Raw genomic sequence first — 21,760 nt, forward strand, 5'->3', positions numbered from 1 at the left:
CCCTCAGAGGCGTCCATTATCTTAATTAAACCTAGAGTTGTACATGTTCGGAACCCAACAATTGGCACTAGCTTTTTTGGGACTGTTACAAACTGTATATTACCCTTGTGTCTAACATGCAGTGCACTAATATCCTCGGTTGCAAGCATGTTCCCATTATGTGCTTTAAGTCTCACTTTCTTATTCTCATAGTTCACAGGTTTAGTTTAAATTTTTTTTAATAATGTATTCTAGTATTACATTGGCCTGTACCCCTGTATCTAATTTAAAAGTTACTATTAGTCCATTGGTATCCAGGGTGATTGTCCAATTCTCAGAAGAATGAACTTCTTGCCTTGTGCCAATGAAGAATTCTTCCTTTTCCTCATTGCATAGAGCATGCACCTGCTGTGTCTTGTGTGTTGTATCTTGCTCCTTTCTGCAAACTCTTGCAAAGTGATTGAATATTTTGCATTTATTGTAGTCCTTAGCAAATGCAGGCCATTGCATGAGTTTGTGGTAACCTCCACAGCATCTGCAGCTGACCATTGCTTCTTCAAACAATTCTCTTTGGCCTCCACTTGACTGCTTCATAGTGAGGTCCTTTCTGTATTGTTTGTGTGTTGCGTTAAGTTTTTTGCAGTCTTGTGTCTTGTGTTTTTTTGCAGTCTTAGGTTTTTTGCAGTCTTGCAGTCTGTAGTTCAGTTTCTTCTGTTTTTTCCTACAGCTTGGCATTTGTTATCTTGGCCACTTGGTAAATTCTAACTTCCTTTTCCAAATTAACCTCAGGATCCTTTCGAAGTCTTTTCCTGAGGCTTGTTTTCTTATACCCAATATTATTTGGTCACTGATCATAGACTCTTTTAGGTCTCCAAAGTTGCATGTCTGGCTCAGCAGTCTCAAGTTTTTGACAAACCCCTGTATTGTCTCTCATTCTTTCTGCTGTCTCACATAGATGTTATACCATTCAGAGGTTTAATTTTGTTTTGGTATACAATATTCCTCAAAATTTTATTACTGTGCCATAGCTGTTCTGCTTCTGACAGTTGTAGGCTATTGTAAAGAGACAGAACTTCTGGGCCTGCTATATTTAAAAAAAAAAAAAAAAAGCTACCTTGAGTGAATCTTTCTCTGTAGCTCCACTGGCCATCATATACAAAGTGAAACTCTGCTTCAGTTTCTTCCAGTTTTCTGATGCATTGTTGGACAGCTTAAACTCCTCTGGAATTCTCAGGTGCTCCATTTTTTTTTTGTCTTTCTTCATTAACCACTTCTGGTACCATGTGGTGTTCTCAAAAGACCAAGGAGTTAATCTTACGGATGATAAAACTTGTTTATTTAGAGAGCTGTATCTTGTCTACAGTTCTGTTGTTACCTCCTACAATTTCCAGGTAAATGTAACAATTTATAAATAAAACTCTCAAAGGTATTCACACAATCCCATCTTTGACTAGAGTGATTTTCTGGTAGGCACACAGATACTATAACTGCTTCAAGAGCTTGATTCTGAGCAATATGTATAATGCTTTCCAATGGGAGAGCAGCACTTCATCCAGGTATTTTGTCTAAGCAAATATGGGCATCTTGTACACTGTTTCTGCAGAAACTGGGATTTTTGATTCTATTGCTCCTGAGATGAAAGAAGTATTCCCACCTAAAACTGATACTGACCTTTAGAATAGTTTCTTCATGATGGCAGGCTTTGCAAATTGTTCATTTAACCATCACACATGGTCATTTGTCTGAGCTGTTTAAAGCAGAATTGTTTTCTTGTACAACAAATTGTGATTCATTTCATCCTATTCTGTTAAGTATTTTGAAGTGACATAATTGAAAATGATATGTTTGCTACACTCATTGGCAGTGCAGTTTATAGTAATGGATACTTTACAAACACATAAAGCGGGATTGGGGAAAGGATGGCAGTATTGGTGGTATTATTTTCTTTATCTTTCTAATCTTTCCCACTGGGAGAAATTAATGTCTTGCCAAGTCTTTTGCTGCCAGCTAATGATTTTTGTCTCAAGCATTTGTTGATGCTAAAGCATGAAGTATTAAAACCATTTGAGGATTATTTCCTTTGCTTTCTGTTGTTTCTCTTGCCTTATGATAAAGAAAAAAGGTTGAAGTTGAATGCTGAGTTAAAGAAAACAAATAACATAACACATGATTACATCATAATGAAAGTATCCTTCCTTCTCCTGATGGGTTTCCAATAGTCTAACAAGCATAGACGATGCATAGGGAGGGCACGGGGGGGCACATGACCCCCTGAGATTGGCCACTGCCGGCTTCTGCAGGTGATCACCTCCCCCCACCCCACTGTCGATGTGGCTGCTAGCGGCTGTGGGTGGTTCCCTCTTGCTACCCACCGCTTGCCACCAACTCCCTGCTGCTGATGCTTCTGCCAGTGTCTGCAGGTGGTTGCAGCTTGCTGCTGATGCTGTTGCTTACAAATGGCACCCCCCCCACCCCAGTGTCGGGAGGCACCAGTCATTCATGCTATCAAATGTTAAGAAAGTGAAAACAGAGGTCATACAAAATTACCAGCTCTGTCAGAAGCTCACTTCTAGACTGTATATCCTCTATTTTCTGCAATATGCAATCACTTTCTTTGCTCCCACTTGTTCTGATATGCTAGAACAACTGTAGTAAGTCAATGAATTTATTTTAGCTAGGAGCCTGTGTAACTGACAGCAGAATTTGACCTAGGAATTCTTCTGTCCCTTTGCAGGGATTTTCTCCTGTAATGGAGTTCACTGGGGCTTAGACTTTCAGTTTCTTTTTTTCATTTAAATTCTTACTTTGGATGGAGGTGCCTCTCTCTCTCACTGCTGCAAATAGAACCTGTAGAGAGTCATCAAAGAACAAAACTGATCGTGATAATATAACAGTTTTGAAATCAATAATGGTATTGTAAGAGTGATGTAGATCATCCAGAAATTATGAGATCGGAGACCTGAGGAAGAAAGTCTTGTATTCAAGAGCTTGTCTAACTTTATTCCAACTATGTAGTTGGGCCAATAAAATATATCACCCTAAGAAAACCCTGCTTCTCGCAAAATCAATAATGTTTTTCTCCAGGGCCGCTCTTGAATTATTTTGAAATCTTTATATTATAAATAAGTTTATATAGAAACTGAGTCCCCATAACAGACCCACAGTGCAGGGAAATGGTTGTGAGAATCCCAGAGGATTCTCCTTACTAATTAAACACAGTATGTCTGTGCTAAAATCGTTAATAAAATTAACTTATTACTATGCCTATTAAAGGAGCTAATTATCTAAAAGAATCTTTCAATTGTTTAACTTTCCTTCAGTCTTTTGAAGATCCCTTCAAAAACCAGTTTAAGTGTCATTTCATTAAAAAAACTGCTCTTATGACACAAGCCTATCTTTATCGCACTGGAACCTTTGGGATTGGAGGCCGTGAACTACCTTGGGAATTCTAGACTCCCTTTCCCCTACTTACACTGTGATTGTTTAAGAGACTTCACTTACTTATCTTTGCATTTGTCACAAATCATAGGCAGATGTGCATAAGTCAAGAAAGAGAAAATGAGAGAAAATATGGTAGAACCTTTAAGTGGGCCAGAATTACTTTGAATCTCACCTGCTTTTGAAAATTGCACTTAGATTCTTAAATGACTATGGTGCTATTTAGGTATGGGCTTACAGAGGAAACAGAGGAAGAAAAGAAACAATTGTGTTGCTTAAGTTGTCACATCTGAATGACTTGCATAGGAAGCAGAATTGCTAAATAAAAAGGTGCCATGGTTACTCAGGAACAAATCTTGACACCTAGGTTCATGAGCATCACCACACTGAAGTAACACTTCAGACTTAGCGCTTGATTGCTCCCCATTGTGTACAGACATGGTTTGTCTGTGTGCAAGAAAGCTTTGCTATTCATCAAATCCAGTTGCAGAATCTGGGCTTCCACTTCAACTGTTTGAGTATGCAGATTTTTCCCATTTGAGCACTATTCATATTCCTACAAATTGCAGCATTTTCCTAGAAAGCTCTTTCTTCTCTACAATTTTACATATGGCAACAAAAAAGCTGCATAGGAAATCATATTCATATCCCTTGGAAAATTTTACACTTTCTAAAATGTTCCTGGTCTGCATTGGGATTAAAGCAAAATCTTTGGTATTCTTCTGTGAAAAACAGGGAGAGAGAACTCTGTGGTACCCTTGAGAACAGCCAATGGGGACAGTAACTAGAGATGAGGGATCAAAAGTCTCTGCCAGTCTTTCCTGTTCCCTTTTGCTGCTCTCTGTATAAATAATAGATATTCATTGGATGAGAGCAGTAGAGAGACATGCTAACTCTGGGGCATGATGAGTCTTGCTGTTGGAGAGCCAGGTTTAGGATTTCTGCTGCAATTAATATGTTTTATCAGAAAATTCCAACCAGCTCTAGGTAAGAACTGAAAGATAAGAAACAAAGGAAATGCTAAGAATTTCAAACAGGAAATGGTTAAGGACCCTCTAGCCACTTGTGTCAGAGCCGGTAAATTGCTTTGCTGAGCTCAGGCTAGGACTTGGAGTGTTCTGCTAGAGATCATAAGGCAGTCTTGCATGAAGGCAGTGAGAGAGAGGACAGTGCAATTAGCCAGTTTACGTTCTGAGCCAAGGCTCATCAAAATCTGTCACTTGCATCCATAAAAAGGATTCCATTCTGGACCTCAGACAGGATTATAATACAGAATAAACCAGCATAAATTTATTGATCCAGATACTCACCCTTTATAGAGAGATGAAAACAAACATACATAAGCCTCGCTGTAGAGCCTTGTACAAATGTGGAACTGCAAATACAGAAGATTTTAATTCATGGGTTTAGAGTCAGGAAGTTACTTGACAAAAATATTAGCATTTTAAAGGCACTTTTATATCCAGGGATAAGATTAATGTGTAGTTTGAATCTAGAATGAAGAAAAATGCAGCTGGCAAACAGTATTTTTAGAAGGGGGCTCTAATTAATGATATTGTTATTCCACTTAGTTATTCTTTCTGCATTATCATTAAAGTAATTTTTCTAAATGTTCTTCCATTTATAAGAAACAAGCAGTTAAGAGGACCAGTCATCAGTGCAGAAAATTAACTAAATCCAATTAAATGATTCCTCTGGGTTATAAATCAGCCATGATCAATTTTTTCATGTTGTTTGAAAGCTAGTGCTTTTCAGTGTTAAATACTGTAAATAAAATACCAACTTTTCCTTTAAAACCCATGAGAATTAATTTTGATTACATTAGATCAAATTAATCCCTGGTTCAGTAACTGCACTAAAATCAGAAAATTATACCTGGGGTGGGTTTGGTTTATTGTGTCTGCAAGCCCTAAAGATTTTTTTTTTTGTGTGTATGTTTGTTAGGACACTGCTATAGCCATACACTGCCCTGAATCCAATTGCAAGAGTACAAATGCTGTCCATGTGGGAATTGTGCATGTATCTAGGGCAATAGCTGGCCTTGAGATTGTACATCTTTGTTACTTCCTAAATATAGGTTTCCTGCAGCAGATTGGTGCTAGGATTTTCCTTCCACATATAAAGCCTGACATTTTGCATCATATATTCAATGCTTATTGAAGGAATGAAATGCTCTTCTGATTTTAATTTTAAATTAGTTTATTTGGAGATGGAGACTGCAAATCTCCACAAATAAAATAAAGCACTCAGAAGAGACAGAAAACTGGTAAAACTTAATAAAAGAGATGTAATGATTGCTAATGTATTGCCTGCTTAAAAAGACACTCTAATATTGACTTAGCTCTCCTTAAAATGACACACATACTGGTAATGCTGTTTTTTGATCATTAAAACTTATTTTTCCCCATTACCAGACTGGGATATTTCGCACAAGAAAACAGGAGTTTTTTATTCATTATTTTGCCCTTGTGCAGAAGGCCAGTCCTTGTGCTGTGTACCACTAATGTCCTATTCAGACAACTTAAGTGGTATATAGGTCTATGAACAGGATTGCACTTAGTGCAATTAGTGGAACAACAATTCCATTGTATTTCTTTCTGTGGTACAGTATTTATCCAGTAAATGTGTGTCTGCTAAACAGTGTAGGACAACAAAGATGCTCATATATTTTCAAGGAGGTATTTTTCAATATTAATTCTATTAAATCTATTCCATCTCGGAGGAAAGGCAGCAAGAGGGCACAGCAGCCCCCCTGGCTCTCCAGGGACCTAGCAGACCTCCTGAGGCTAAAAAGAAAGGCCTACAAAGGATGGAGGATGGGAGTCACCTCCAAGGAGGATTATTCTGCACTGGTCCGGTCCTGTAGGGAGCAGACCAGGAAAGCCAAGGCTGCAACTGAACTCCAGCTAGCTTTGAGCATCAAGGACAATAAAAAGTCCTTTTTCAGATATGTGGGGAGCCGGAGGAAAAGCAGGGGCAACGTTGGACCCCTGCTGAACCAGATGGGGCAACTGACAACTGATGCCCAGGAAAAAGCCAACCTATTAAATAGGTACTTTGCGTCGGTCTTTCATCAGCCCCATGGGACGCCCGTGCCTGCTACGGGGCCGGGAAGTCCGGGTGAGGGTGATCCCCTGCCCTCCATTAATGCTGACTTTGTGAAGGAACATCTTGAGAAGCTGGATACCTTCAAGTCAGCCGGCCCTGACAATCTTCACCCCAGGGTACTCAAGGAGCTGGCGAGCATCATAGCCCAGCCTCTAGCGCGGATCTTTGAAAACTCTTGGTGCTCTGGTGTAGTGCCCGAAGACTGGAAGAAGGCCAACGTGGTGCCTATCTTCAAGAAAGGGAGGAAAGTGGATCCGGCTAACTATAGGCCCATCAGCCTGACTTCTATCCCGGGGAAGATCTTAGAAAAGTTTATTAAGGAGGCCATCCTTAATGGACTGGCCGACGCCAACATCTTAAGGGATAGCCAGCACGGGTTTGTTGCGGGTAGGTCTTGCTTGACCAATCTCATTTCCTTCTACGACCAGGTGACCTATCACCTGGACAAGGGAGATGAGATTGATGTCATATATCTTGACTTCAAAAAAGCCTTCGATCTGGTGTCCCATGATCGTCTCTTGGAGAAACTGGCCAATTGTCGCCTTGGGTCCCCCACGATCCACTGGCTGGAAAATTGGCTCCGGGGTCGGACCCAGAGGGTAGTAATTGATGGAAGTCACTCATCGTGGTGTCCTGTGACCAGTGGGGTCCCCCAGGGCTCTGTCCTTGGACCCATACTGTTCAACATCTTCATTAACAATGTGGACACTGGAGTCAGAAGCGGACTGGCCAAGTTCGCCGATGACACCAAACTTTGGGGCAAAGCATCCACGCCAGAAGACAGGTGGGTGATCCAGGCTGACCTGGACAGGCTCAGCAAGTGGGCGGATGAGAATCTGATGGTGTTCAACGCCGATAAATGCAAGGTTCTCCACCTTGGGAAGAAAAACCCGCAGCATCCTTATAGGCTCGGCAGTGCTATGTTGGTTAGCACTATGGAAGAAAGAGACTTGGGGGTCATCATTGACCACAAGATGAACATGAGCCTGCAATGCGATGCTGCGGCTAGTAAAGCGACCAAAACACTGGCTTGCATCCATAGATGCTTCTCAAGCAAATCCTGGGACGTCATTCTCCCCCTGTACTCGGCCTTAGTGAGGCCGCAGCTGGAGTACTGCGTCCAGTTTTGGGCTCCACAATTCAAAAAGGATGTGGAGAAGCTTGAGAGAGTCCAGAGAAGAGCCACGCGCATGATCAGGGGTCAGGGAAGCAGACCCTACGATGACAGGCTGAGAGCCCTGGGGCTCTTTAGCCTGGAAAAGCGCAGGCTCAGGGGTGATCTGATGGCCACCTACAAGTTTATCAGGGGTGATCACCAGTATCTAGGGGAACGTTTGTTCACCAGAGCGCCCCAAGGGATGACGAGGACGAATGGTCACAAACTACTACAAGATCGTTTCAGGCTGGACATAAGGAAGAATTTCTTTACTGTCCGAGCCCCCAAGGTCTGGAACAGCCTGCCGCTGGAGGTTGTTCAAGCGCCTTCATTGAACACCTTCAAGATGAAACTGGATGCTTATCTTGCTGGGATCCTATGACCCCAGCTGACGTCCTGCCCTTTGGACGGGGGGCTGGACTCGATGATCTTCCGAGGTCCCTTCCAGCCCTAATGTCTATGAAATCTATGAAATTGATATTCAAACTCTCCCATGTTTATCAGTTACAGTTATGATTTTTATCCAGTGTCAGATTTAAGGTTATGACTTTACGTTTTGAACTACTAGAAGCTAAAAAAAGAAAGAAAGGAAAAAAAAGGTTTCAACTGAAAAATGGAACAAATTTTACTCTATAGCAGTAATGCTAGTACTGTTCTATGACTGCTAGATATACTGTGATAGACTGACAGATTTTATTTGGTAACTAAAAGAACTGAGTCAATAAAAGGTGCTGGTATCAACCCTGGTATAGCTCTATTAAGCTTAAGGGTTAAACTGAATGGTGTCTATTTGTGGTCTTTCTCTCTCTTTTTAAAAGTTTTCTACTTTTTCTTTTCTTTATTTGGCTAAGTGGTAATAAGTTAAGATATGCATGAACTTTGGGAAAATTCCAAACTCAGTGTTCCATTTTCCCTTTTACCATTTTGTAACTCTTCCAAAGTTTAACATCATTTTGAAAAGTTAGAAAGACAAAAGGAGAAGCTGGCTAATGTAAAGAAAAACCCTAAAGAGCAATCACTTTACTGTATTTAGTGCAACAGAAAAAGTAAGGGGGAAAAAAAAGGGAACAACAACAAAAACATTTTTATTTTGGTGAAAAAACCCAAAAAACACATTTGTCCAAAGCTTTTACTTTTAAATCAAGCTACTTTTCCCACTAAAAAATATTTAAATGAAAAATCTTGACTGCTTCTACTTCTTCTGCAAGAAATAATTTAACAAAGCCATTTCTTTCTCTACATTATTAAATAATTGCTTTGGATTACACATAAATGCATTATCTTATTGCTGTATCCCTTGTCCACTATGTTCTCCAGGGTCAGGTTGATTCAAATATCCCCATTAGGGCTGTGTGAAATTTCTATGGCTGTTTTGTTTCAATGCTTTTTAGACTCATTTCGAGCTTGAAACAGTGAAATCAAAACAAAATGAAGGACTTTGAAATAGCCTTGAAATGAAACAAGGGCAGTCAAAGCGTTTCAAAAGTTTTCAAACATTTCGAGTTTCAAAGCTGAAGCTGGGCTTGCCTGCAGGGAAACAGAAACTAAGGAGAGGGAGGGGGAAGAGGGGGGAAGGCCTTCTCTGATATTGACTGTGACTGTTTGGCTGCCTGAGATGCTGCTGGTGCTACTGTGCTGCTTACTAAGTTGTTACCTCTTGTCATTTAAAATGGTGTAATGGACTAAGGCAGTAGGGGAGGAGTGGCCTCATTGGGGCACACTACCGTGTCATGTAGAGGCTGCAGTGCCAGTGAGGGCATGCCTTAACACAGACACAGAGTATCACCCATGTCACGAGTTTTGCTTGTCAGCAGCTTGAGGTGCAGTTTCCCAGAAACCCCTGCACCTATCTCCTTGAAACTTGGCAGGCTTCATGCCCTCAGAAGGAGCTACCATCTCTGCTGTTGTCATCCAAATCTGCCAAAAAATGACAACTTTGTAGGCAGTTTTGTGCTTCCCCATTATAGCCTATGGGTGAAACGTTGAAACAGTATCAAAACAGTGAAACGTTTTGACGAAACAAAATGGAACAGTGCTTTCAAAATGAAACAAACCTCAAAACAAAACACTGTCCCATCAAAATGGTGAAAAAGAAGTCAAAATGAAACGGTGCTGTTTTGCACAGCCCTAGTCCCCATGTATGCAAGAAGTCACAGGACTAAGGTTGCCATAAAAATGGTGTGCCTGATCTAAAGTTTGTTTACCTCAGAGGTAAACTAGCTTTAGATCGAAAAAGGATCAACCTAATCTAGCAAGGGTTAGCATATCTAGTGAACACATGCATGTATTTAAAGCATAGCCCCAGAGCTGGGAAGGCCTAGCCACATGCCATAGTCCTGGGACTGTGCTGCTCTAAGCCCCCACCCTCAATCAACTCTGACTGGACTATTTTTAGCATTCCCTTCCTGCCCCAAATTACTTATCTCTGAGGCAAGCCACCTAAACCTGATCCAGATCCCACAAATGCTTTTTTACATCCTTCATTGTTACTTGATATCCATTTTGTAGTAGCACCTTGATGCTTCAGATCAGGCCAGAGCCCCATTATATTGGACTGACTCTGTAGAAACACAAATGAATTAAATTTGAGATTAGTTTGCAAATATGATGCTAGATAGCATGTTTTGCATGAAGTACAAGACTAAGAATTAATTCTGTACCAGGAGACAACTTCAGTGGAGCTGAACCTAGGATGAACTTAGCTTTTTTGAGTCTGATTCTTTTTCTTTGTGTAGTTATTTAAGTAGCACATGGAAACTGGAAGTAATTCACAATATGCTTTGCCGTGAATTGGAAAAACATTGGCTTCATTAAGGCGGAGTAAAATGTTTTATACTTGCTTGTCAAAGCGTCATTTCCCCACCTTTTTTGTAACAATTTGAAGCTAAGGTTGTAGTATACAAGTATCAGTTTTACTAAAAGCCAAGAGACCCAGAATTTTAGCTGATATTTTGTGAATTCTTTACCTTTATCAGATTAGCACAGGATATAACCATTTATGGATAGGAATTTGGCAAATATCAGAAGAATATGTTAATTAGTAGGTATTAAAAACAAACAACTTTTAGGTTTGATTCTTATTTACAACATTCCTGCATTTGTTAGGAACTAAGGTAGCTTTATATCATCCTTGTGCTTGGATATACAAGGCCTGCCTAGTAGGGGTGTGCAAACCTTCGGTCACCAATTTGATTTGGCCTGATTTGGCAGCCTAATCTCCGAACCCAAATTGAATCAGAAGTCCCTTTAATCTCTCTGAATCAAATCAGAACCCTCTGAATCGATTCGGAGAGATTCAGAAAGATTTGATGATTCGGACATAGACACAGCTTTAAATGATTTTTCTGCGTACTTCAAGGTACCAGGTGGCTCATGAATGCTGTGATGCTGGGCTGAATGGAGCATCCCACAGGAGCATGGCAGGGTCCCCAGAGTGCTCAGCAGTGGACCTGGAAGTGGACCAGAAGCACTTACAGTCCACTTCCAGGTCTGATGGGGAGCATGTGGGGGGCCCCCTCCGCCCCTCAGCTTGGCGACTAGTGTCTCCTGAGTTTGGGCATGCAACGGGGGTCCCTCTGTGGCTGATCGTTGAGTTGGGGGCTGCGAGATGCATCCCCCTACATGCTTGGCAGTGGACACAGAAGTGGACTGGAAGTACTTCTGGTCCACTTCTGGGTTTGCTGCTGAGCGCGGCCGGGGGGGGGGGGGCATGCTCCTGTGGGATGCTCCATCTGGCCCACCATTGCAGCGTTCATGAGCCATGCCTGGTACCTCGAGGTATGTAGAAAAAGCATTTAAAGCTGCGTCTATGGCTGAATTGCTGATTCTCTGAATTAGCATCAAATCTTTAGATTTCAGCTAAATCGAATCAGGACAGTGATTCCAATCCCTGATTTCAGCTGAATTGTAATCCGAATCAAATATGGCCTGTTTCACACACCTCTACAACCATCCCTGACAAGTCCAACCTGATGTTGAAAAATTTTAGGGGTGGAGATTCCATAACTTTTCTAGGTAGGCTGTTCCAATGCTTGACCACCCTCATACTCAGAATGTTCTTCCTAATCTCCAACCCAAATTTCCTCTGCTGCATCTTGAGCTTGATTTGCAAGTGATACTCCCATTAATGCAAACCAGTAGCTGTTGACATCTTTAGCAACAAGAGCACACTGTTGGCTCATATTCAGCTTATGGCCTACTGTAACTCCCAGGTCCATCTCTGAAGTACTTCAGCCTAACCAGTCACCCCCTAATCTGTATTTGCAAGCAATTATTCTGTCCCTTTGCATTTATCCTTGTTCAGTTTTACCTGGTTGATTACAGACCAATTTTCCAGTCTATCCATATCATTCTGGATCATATTCCTACCCTCCGCAGTATCTACAGCACTACCTAACTTGGTGTCATCTGCAAATTTGCTAAGTGTGCACTCAACCCCATTATGCAAATCATTAACAAAGATGTTAAGCAATACAAGACCCAGGATAGACCCCTGGGGAGCCCCCCTTGATACTTCCTCCCAACTGGACATTGAACTTTGAATACATTATATCACCATAGAAAGCTAAGGAATCATCATAACCGTGTCCTAAAATGGAAATATCTCATCATGGATTAAGTGCTGGTTAAGAAATAGACAGCAAGGAATAAGAATGAATGATCAATTCTGAGAAGAAAGTGAGTTTATTTGTGCAGGACTCTTGGGACCAGTATTATGACCCACTTTGTCCTCATGAAGAAAAGAAGGATAACGAAGTGACATTAAATGATGTAGGTTAGTCAACTCTATGGATGCATATAGACATAGCTGTCTGATCTAATTTAGTTCACCCAGGTATTGACCTTTTAGTAGTTAGGTAGGTCTAAGTGCAAACTACAGAACTCCAGGGCAGTTAGATCAGTCTAAAAAGGGTCAGCCCAATCTAAGTTAACCCTATTCTGAGGTACACTTAACTTAGACTGGGTTGGGTTTTTTTTAGATCAGTCTATTTTGAACTTCTGTACAGTTCCCAGTGCAGCCCCAGGGCTTAGAAAGCCCAGCCACTGGCCCCAGCTACAGAGCTGTGCATTCCCTACCCCCTTCCTGGCACCAGACTATTTTTATCCCTGCGGCCCTTCCCCTCCACCCACAGATGGACAGCTCCCTCCTGTATTCCAAACCCCCCATCCCACAAGCCACTTTTACCAGTGTTTTCCAGTGCCAAGAGCTGAGAAAGTAAGTCAGAGAGGGGGGAAGGGGCAAGTGGGATGGGGACATTGTTCATCTGGGAGTCAGTGGCCTAACAATAGCCCCCAGTCTTATGGGGTGGGGAAGAGAGCCTTCCTCATCCCTCAAGCCCACCCCCATGGACACTGTGAGCCCCCTTGATCCCTCCAAACCCTCCTGGGCCCCAACAACTCCTTTGTGGACTGTGCTTGCCCCCTTGATCTTGCCTAGACACTTGTTGCCCCCATCCCTCCATGGATGTTTCCTGCACCCTGATTCCTCTGTGACTCTCCCATCCCATCCCTTCAACCCACTCATTAGCCATCCCAACCTGACTTACTTTAGATCAGGCCACTTTTTAAAATTGATTTACCTTCCCCCTTAACCTCACTGAGTGTCTGTACACAGCCTATGTTAATATTATCAGAGTTAAAGAAGGTTCTAAAGAAATGTGATGTTAGAATTTTATTTGTTATTGAACTCCTAAGTGCTAAGAATACCAACACTGAAAAGAACAATAAATGACAGCTTCTGCATCCACACATATATACGAGTGTTTAGTAGGGTTGTGCAAAATGTCACCATTTCATTTCGACTTCCATTTTGATGTTTTGATAGGACAGTGTTTCATTTCAAGTTTCATTTCACTTTGAAGCAATGTTCCGTTTCATTTATTTGAAACTGTTTTGCTGTTTCAATGCTGTTTTGACATTTCACCCATAGGCTATAATTGGAAAGCATGAAACTGCCTGTAACTTTGTCACTTCTTGGAAGATTTTGTTGAAAACAGCAGGAATGTCAGCTGAAGGCATGAAGCTTGCCAAATTTCAAGGAGGTAGGTTCAGGAGTTTCTGGGAAACTGCACCTCAAGCTGCTGTTGAGCAAAATTCATGATGTACAACGACATTTGTGTGTGTGTGTGTGTGTGTGTGTGTGTGTGTGTGTAAGGTGCAACTTTTTTTCTGTCCCTCCCCTGAGCATTGGAATTGGAAGGGACCTCAGGGAAGGATCAGTCACTGTCCAGCTACACATGTCTATATCAGAACAGTCCTTCCCCACTCTTCCTCCTCCCTCTCCTTAGTTTCTGTTTCCCTGCAAGGAAGCCCAGCTTAGAACTTGAAACATTTTGAAACTTTCAAAACATTTTGACTGCCCTCATTTCATTTCAAGGCTGTTTCAATGCCTTTTGTTTCATTTCAATTTTGCTGTTTTGAGCCCAAAACGAGTTGAAACAGCATTGAAATGAAACACCCAGTGAAATTTTGCACAGTCCTAGTGTTTAGGTAGACAAATATAAAAATTATTGTAGCTGTCACTGAAGTGCAGTGACTGGTTTTACAGTTATGATAATACTACAAACAATTTGTCAGTGGAAGGGTGAAATTCAGTTCTGGACAGAGAACCAGGATATTGCTTCCATGCTATTCAAAAATCCACTTTCAAGCCTTAAGTAGACCTTTGCCTGGTGAACATCAGGGTGAATTTCACTTGAAGCAAAGAATCTTAACCATTTTGAATGACGAGAGCAATTTTAAGTCAGCATATTGTAACAACTAGAACTGGTCAGAAATCTGTGATCAAAAGAAAATTTGGTTAGAAATTTTCATCTGCTGCCAACCAGTGATTTTTTGGATCTTTGGATTTGGTAAGGATGTAATGGGAATCATGGTCATTTTCCATAATTCTAGTCCTCTCTCATTTTCTGACTGGCTGTTCTGATCCATTTTGACAATTAGCAGTGACTACAGGACTAACATCTTCTTTTTGTGAAAAATGTGATTGGTATGTTAATGGTATACACGTTTTCAGGAGTTGTAATAAAATAGTACTTAGTGGACATGTGGACATGTCCTTATTAAGGCAATGCAATAAACTCCAGTGCTTATTGCTTCTCTGATCTCCCATACAGAGTTTGCACCAGTGTTTATTGCTTCTGCATGCTGCATCTACACATGTGTATGGGACTGCTGCATGTTTCATAGTTTCATAGTTGGTAGGTCGGAAGGTCCCTGAGCAGATCATCAAGTCCGACCCCCTGCCATGGCAGGAAAAAGTACTGGGGTCAAACGACCCCAGCGAGGTGTTCGTCTAACCTCTTCTTAAAGAACCCCAATGTTGAGCTGGATCAGAGTAGCCCTGGCTGGCAAAGTGCCTGGGGGTCAATGTGCCATGCTAGGGGTGCTTGGACTTGGCTCAACATGCTGCAGAGGGGCTGACTGAGGCATGAGGGTACTCCAGTGCAGGGCTAGCCAACAGCAGGCCCCACATAAGCACCTTCATGCCCTAACCACCTCTGTCAGTGTCTACATGCAGGATATTATTTGTATTTACAAGTACTACCCTGCGAGTTAATTAGTTTACTGCAACCTAATAAGGATACACATGTAGATGTGAGATGTTTACTGTGGAGGTAATTAGTGGGGGTGCACCAAAGAGATTTTTGGGGCAATACTGAGAGCTGATTTTTAAGGGGGCATATTGGCTGATACCAGTCCTATTTCTGATATGCAGCCCTGCAGCTTGGAGAGCTATGTGCTGATGGTAAGTCTGTTGTAGTGGAAGGAGGGGGAGGGGCATGGGGGGGCACATATCAAGGCCCCTGCAGTGAGGGAGGGAGTGGGGCTAGGGCTGGGGCTGCCTGGCTGGGGCTGGGCATGGGATGGATCTATGTCTCGTCCAAGAGGTGTGGAAAGGCAGGGGACCACACACGCCCTCCGTGCCTTCCTGGAGTACATGCATCAGCAGGAACTATGCCCCCGGTTGAGCCATAGCTCTGTCCCTCACCCTGCCCCACCCCAGCTGGGCAGCCCTAGCCCCTGCCCCACTGCATCACCACAGGGGCGTTTATCTGCATCCCCACTCCCACTCCCTTTCCCCTCCCCTTCCATCACAACAGACTTACGAGCTGCACGCAGTTGTCCAAGCTGCCAGGCTGTGCTCCACACTGCTTATGTGGTATGCTGCGGCTGCATGTGTGCACAGGCATTTATCAGCCAAATTATTGGCCACATCAGGCTGATTTCTAATACAGTTAATTTTCTTTATATTGCTGCTGAGCTGATATTGAATTGATGTATCAGTGCACCTCTACTGATTAATCTTCTTTGCAGTAAACGTCTTGTGTAGATACACCCAGTGAATGAAATTTAGCTCCTGTGGAAAGAGGCAGCACAACAGCAGAGAAACATTTAATGGCATCTAAATCCTTGAATTACAATACTAGTGATTCATATTGTGTTCTGTGCTTCCTTTGCACTATGATGAACTTCACGATGGTATGAGTAAAAGAAGTAGAATTGTATACAATGTAATTCAGAAGAGTATCTGCATTTATACTTGCTAGCATTAATTTATGTGATGGTATCTGTAATTTTCAAATAATAAACTGATGATCAGATGAGGTCATGAAGATTTAAAATTCTTTACAGTACAGGCATGCTCCTTGGTCTTTCTCCTCAAAGCAGTGTAAGTGTAACTTGAAAACATTTCCTAAGTTTACAAGTGCTCTTATGCCACAGAATTGCACATGCTAGTAGCACTACAAGGAACACAGTTTACATAAATAATTTCACTTATCCTTGCATCCCCTCATCTTTGTTATTGTTGCAGTTTTTTTGCAATACAATACTTACCTGATGCTGGTGGAAGCCACGGCGTGTGCTTTCCTTTGGGTCATTGAGACTTACAAAGATGAAACCAAAAAAGAAAAAATTAAAGAAAGTTACCTCATTCAAGAAAGTCTATTATTTCAGTTGGCGGCATAACATCTGAGTGGCACTAGGGCATTGTGTAGGGAAGATTGGAGCCCCAGAAGAAATCCCTGCATAGGTTGCCAGTAGTAGGCTGCAGTAAAGAACAAGCAACATCACCCGACTAATAACATCAATGAAAAATCAAGACATGGCAGGTAAGAGTCGGAATGTACTGCAGCGAATCAAAGCCAAGCAATAATGGTAAGAAGGGATCAGGCCAAGAAGTTTCCAAGCTACTGAATACTTACGCTCAATCAGAGGTAACCCACTCACAAAGTATTGTGGAGGTGTTTTAGCTTCTAAAACACTGGGAGTCAGGAAAGTATAAATTAAGTATACTCTGTTCTTTTTCCTACATTCCTATTGTGCAAACCTTTTTTTCTTTATCCAGCATAAAATCATTGCTATTTCTAAATCCTTCTTTCAGAAGTCTTGCCACATATGTAGCAGAGTAGCTATTATTCTTTAAATAACCCAAAGCATTCTGAATTTTCCTATGACAGCTGTATAATATTTTCAAATTCATTAAAACAACTTATTCACTCTAGCCACAGGATATTTTTTTTTTGCTGTTTTTCAAAGAAGTAGAATAAGTGAGAGAATTTTTTTTTTTTGTTATCTGTTTGCTCTACTTTGTAAGTACTTTTTCTTTCTAATAAGCATTGGAGATAATTATGAGAAATATTTATGGCTACTTTTTCTGACCCTGATTAACAGAGAAATTTAAAATTCTTTACAATACAGGCATGCTTCTTGGTCTTTCTCCTCAAAGCAGTATAAGTGTAACTTGAAAACATTATTTCCTAAGTTTACAAGTGCTTAATGAAGCAGTAATCAGACATTTTTGTTTCCAAGATAAAGAGCACTATCTTATGTCATTTTTCTACTTGACAAGCTGTATTTTCTTTCTTTCTTGCTCGCTTCGGCAGCACATATACTAAAATTGGAACGATACAGAGAAGATTAGCATGGCCCTGTGCAAGGATGACACGCAAATTCTTTCTTTCTTTCTTTCTGATCAAGTGTAGTATCTGTTCTTATCAGTTTAATATCTGATATGTCCTCGATGTGAGGACTTTATATTAAATGGATTTTTGGAACTGGGAGATGGACTCTTTCTTTCGCACATATACTAAAATTGGAACGATACAGAGAAGATTAGCATGGCCCCTGCACAAGGATGACACGCAAATTCGTGAAGCGTGAAATTCTTTCTTTCTTTCTTTAGTTCCGAGCCCAGCAAGGCCTCCACACGGCGTTGTTACCGCGTTGTTCCCTGTCGTCGCTTCCAAGGGGAACCTCCCACAATGTCCGGGGGCCTGGACGTGCTGCAGATGAAGGAGGAGGACGTGCTCAAGTTTCTGGCGGCTGGCACGCACCTGGGTGGCACCAACCACGACTTCCAGATGGAGCAGTACATCTACAAGCGCAAGAGCGATGGTATCTACATCATCAATCTGAAGAGGACCTGGGAAAAGCTCTTGCTGGCAGCTCGTGCCATTGTTGCCATTGAAAACCCAGCTGATGTGAGCGTCATCTCTTCCAGAAATACTGGACAGCGGGCTGTACTGAAGTTTGCTGCTGCTACTGGAGCTACACCTATTGCTGGCCGTTTCACCCCTGGGACCTTCACAAACCAGATCCAGGCTGCTTTCCGTGAGCCACGCCTTTTGGTGGTTACTGATCCTCGGGCTGATCATCAGCCACTGACTGAGGCATCTTATGTCAACATCCCCACGATTGCTTTGTGCAACACAGACTCCCCACTGCGCTATGTGGATATTGCCATCCCATGCAACAACAAGGGGGCTCATTCTGTGGGTCTGATGTGGTGGATGCTGGCCCGTGAGGTCCTGCGTATGCGTGGCACTATCTCTCGTGAACACCCATGGGAAGTCATGCCTGATCTGTACTTCTACAGGGATCCTGAGGAGATTGAAAAAGAGGAACAGGCTGCAGCAGAGAAGGCAGTTACTAAGGAGGAGTTCCAGACTGAATGGACAGCCCCAGCACCTGAATTCACTGCTCCTCCTCAGCCTGAGGTTGCGGATTGGTCTGAGGGGGTGCAGGTCCCATCTGTGCCAATCCAGCAGTTCCCGACTGATTGGAGTGCCCAGCCTGCCACTGAAGACTGGTCTGCAGCTCCTACTGCTCAAGCCACTGAGTGGGTAGGGACTACAACTGAGTGGTCCTAATCAGATGACAGATGCAGTAAAAGAAATTAAATGGCTGTTTCCTCTTTCTTTCTTTCTTTCTTTCTTTCTTTCTTTCTTTCTTTCTTTCTTTCTTTCTTTCTTTCTTTCTTTCTTTCTTTCTTTCTTTCTTTCTTTCTTTCTTTCTTTCTTTCTTTCTTTCTTTCTTTCTTTCTTTTTTTCTTTCAAGATGGCCGCCGACAGCTGAAGCCCTTCTAAGCTCCTCCAGCTCAGGTGCCTTCAGCTTGTTGCCTCGCACTCCCTGCCCCCCTTTTCCTGTCCCCCCCCCAAAAAAAACCCTTGCCTCTCCCCACCCTGTCCCTGGGGACCCCCTCCCTGCCCCTTCCCCCCACTTTCTGAGCCTTTTTCCCCTGGGCTCCGGCAGCCTCGTTTGGCTCTGCCCCTCCCCCACCCGCGCCTGAGTTGTCCCTTTGATTTCTGCTGCCTCCCTCCCCCAGGGCCCCTTCCCTTGGTCCCTGCCATCTGCCCCTGCCTTGGGGCATGCCCTGAGCCCCTGCGGGGTTGCTCTGCCCCCCCTCAGGCCGATTTGGGGGCGTTTTCAGCCCCCTCCCAGTCCCAGTCCCCCGTGTCAGCCTGAGGCTTTTTTTTTCCTGCGCTTCGCAGTTTAACCCTGTCCTGGCGAGGAATGGCGGCTCCTACGCCTGGCAGCTGGCATGAGGATGTCTCTCAGGACCTCCCACTGTCTCATGGCCTGAGGGTTCATGCCCCTCTCCATGTGGGGCTCGAGGCTTGCGTGGAGGCTCTGGCCGCCCTCCTGGGATGGCGTACCATCCGCTACGCGGGGCGCGTGAACACGGTCCCGATGATCTATTTGAGCAAGCCCGCCTTGGTTGACAGGGTGTGTGCGGAGGGCCTGGACATTGCGGGCATCCACTACCCCGTCACGCCCCTAGAGACTCAGGCAGTGAGGGTGGTGATTTCCAACGTCCCACCGCACGTTTCCAATCGGGAGCTGGCCAGGGGACTCGAGGCCTATGGGGTTCCTGCGAGTCCTTTTCGCCGCCTGCCGATGGGAAACAAGAACCCTCAGGGCAAGCACGTCCTGTCCTTTCGGAGGCAGGTCTTCATGCTCCTCAAGGAGGGCCCCCAGTCGCTGCCTCGCTCCCTGAGCCTCACGCTCGAGGGGCGGCGGTTTATTATCTATCTGTCTGTGGGAGAGACCACGTGCTTCAAGTGCGGGGGCTCCTCCCACCTGGCCGCGCAGTGCCCTCGGGGCAAGGCGGCCGGACCATCGCCGCCTGCGGCAGCGCCGAAAGACGGCGCGTCGACCTCTGGGGCACGCGACAGGCCCAGGGAGGCTGGGAGCTCTTCCTCCCGACCTCCTTCCCCCTCCGTTCCATCTCAGGGGACCGGGGTCTCCAGCGGGAAGCCATCGTCCAGCCGAGGGGCTGGTGCTGCTACCATGGCCCCGCCGCCCCCTCCCCCGTCTGTGGCGCCCCCTGCCCTCGGTGCGGCAGCCCCACCGGGTGGAGAGGCGGACGCCTCCCCTTGCCCCCTGCCTGCCCCGGCCGAAGTGGCTGGGGTGGCCGGGGACTGCGGTGCTGGAGCCTCATCGGATGATGGGGCTCGGGCGTCCTCCCTACCACCCGAAAAAGAGAGGGAGATGAGGGGGGCCTCTCAGGACACCCCATCCCTGACAGACCCCTCCTCGGCCAGTGCCGAGGACCCCCCCACTACAGAGCCGGACCCCGTTCCGGCTGCCACACCACCCGCCCCGTCGGATGTAGCCACCGACGAGGCAGACTTAGCGGGTGGGGGGGAGGGGCCTTCAGGGGTCCTCCTCCCCTCGCCTGTCCCCCGGCCTCCGGAGTCAGGCGGCAGCAGGGATAGTGGCGAATGTCTCTCTTCCGGTGGCCTGGCCCCGGGGGTGGCGGGAGAGCCCGCTGCCCCTTTGGTCACGCCCCAGCCTACCGGAGCAGATGGGGACGTTAGCGAGATGGAGATCCAGCTCTCGGAGTCTCGCAAGAGACGTCGTGAGCGGGATGGCCCCTCCCCCCCCAAGAAGATAGGGAATGTCCTCGCGGAGCCGGTCCTCGACTCGGACGACGAGAGGCGGCTGATGTGCCTGGACATCGAGGGGGTCGACGCTGCAGTTGCGGGCGAGCTCCCGCCGGGGGTGTGGCCTCGCCGCTCTTCAGTAGGCAACATCCACCCCAAGCTGGCGGAGCCCCCCTGGGTCTCTCCTGACTATGGGGGACTCCTGTCCTTGCTGAAGCTAACCAAGGGGCAGAAAAATGTAGCGGGGCACATCACCCAGTGGTGTGCGGACCCCAAAGTGTTTGTCAAGGCTGCCAGGGCGGCAGTCAAGCTCATGAAGCAAGATCGGGGCACACGTCAGATGGCCTACCGTCTGGACAAGCTTGCCCAGAGGGTGAGAGTGGAGTGGGGCCTGGGCGGGTCCCTCGACTAGAGTAGGGCACGGTAGGCCTTCCCTGACCTGTCTGTATTGCCTTGCTCTGCTCTTGGGTGCTCGCTCTTCCACCCGCACTCTGCTTTGCTCCTCCTCTCCCACACCCACCCCCATGGCAGCCACAACCATTGGCACCTTCAACGTCAACGGCTGTCGAGACGCGGTGAAGCGCGAGGCCGTCCTGGAGCTCCTGCGGCAGAAGAGGCTGGCCATCGCCTTCCTACAAGAGACCCACTCTGACAGGTTCAACCAGGCGGCCTGGCGGGCTGCCTGGCGAGGACAGGTGTTCCTGAGCCACGGCACCAGCCTCCGCGCGGGGGTCGCGACACTCTTATCGCCGCAGCTGCAGCTTGACGCGGCGGTGCCGCGGGAGGTCGTCCCCGGCCGCCTGCTGACCGTCCGCGTCACCCTCGCGCAACACCGTCTGCTGCTCGTCAACATCTACGCGCCCTCCGATGGCCAGGAGAGGGTCGCTTTCTTTGAGAGCTTGGCTGCCCT

General features: G+C 45.1%; 1 protein-coding gene and 1 non-coding gene across 2 annotated transcripts; both read left to right on the plus strand.

Moving 5' to 3' along the window:
* The first annotated feature begins 17,746 nt into the window (after positions 1 to 17,746).
* LOC132244699 (U6 spliceosomal RNA) lies at positions 17,747 to 17,854 on the plus strand. Its single transcript, XR_009456437.1, has one exon. It is a non-coding gene; the product is annotated as a U6 spliceosomal RNA (small nuclear RNA).
* LOC132244599 (small ribosomal subunit protein uS2-like) lies at positions 17,851 to 18,877 on the plus strand. The gene has a single exon (XM_059716277.1). The coding sequence runs from the start codon at positions 17,947 to 17,949 to the stop codon at positions 18,832 to 18,834; it is 888 nt and encodes a 295-aa protein (XP_059572260.1). The 5' UTR covers positions 17,851 to 17,946; the 3' UTR covers positions 18,835 to 18,877.
* Positions 18,878 to 21,760: the final 2,883 nt, after the last annotated feature.

This window comes from Alligator mississippiensis, chromosome 13 (genome assembly GCF_030867095.1).
Source record: "Alligator mississippiensis isolate rAllMis1 chromosome 13, rAllMis1, whole genome shotgun sequence".
NCBI lineage: Eukaryota > Metazoa > Chordata > Crocodylia > Alligatoridae > Alligator > Alligator mississippiensis.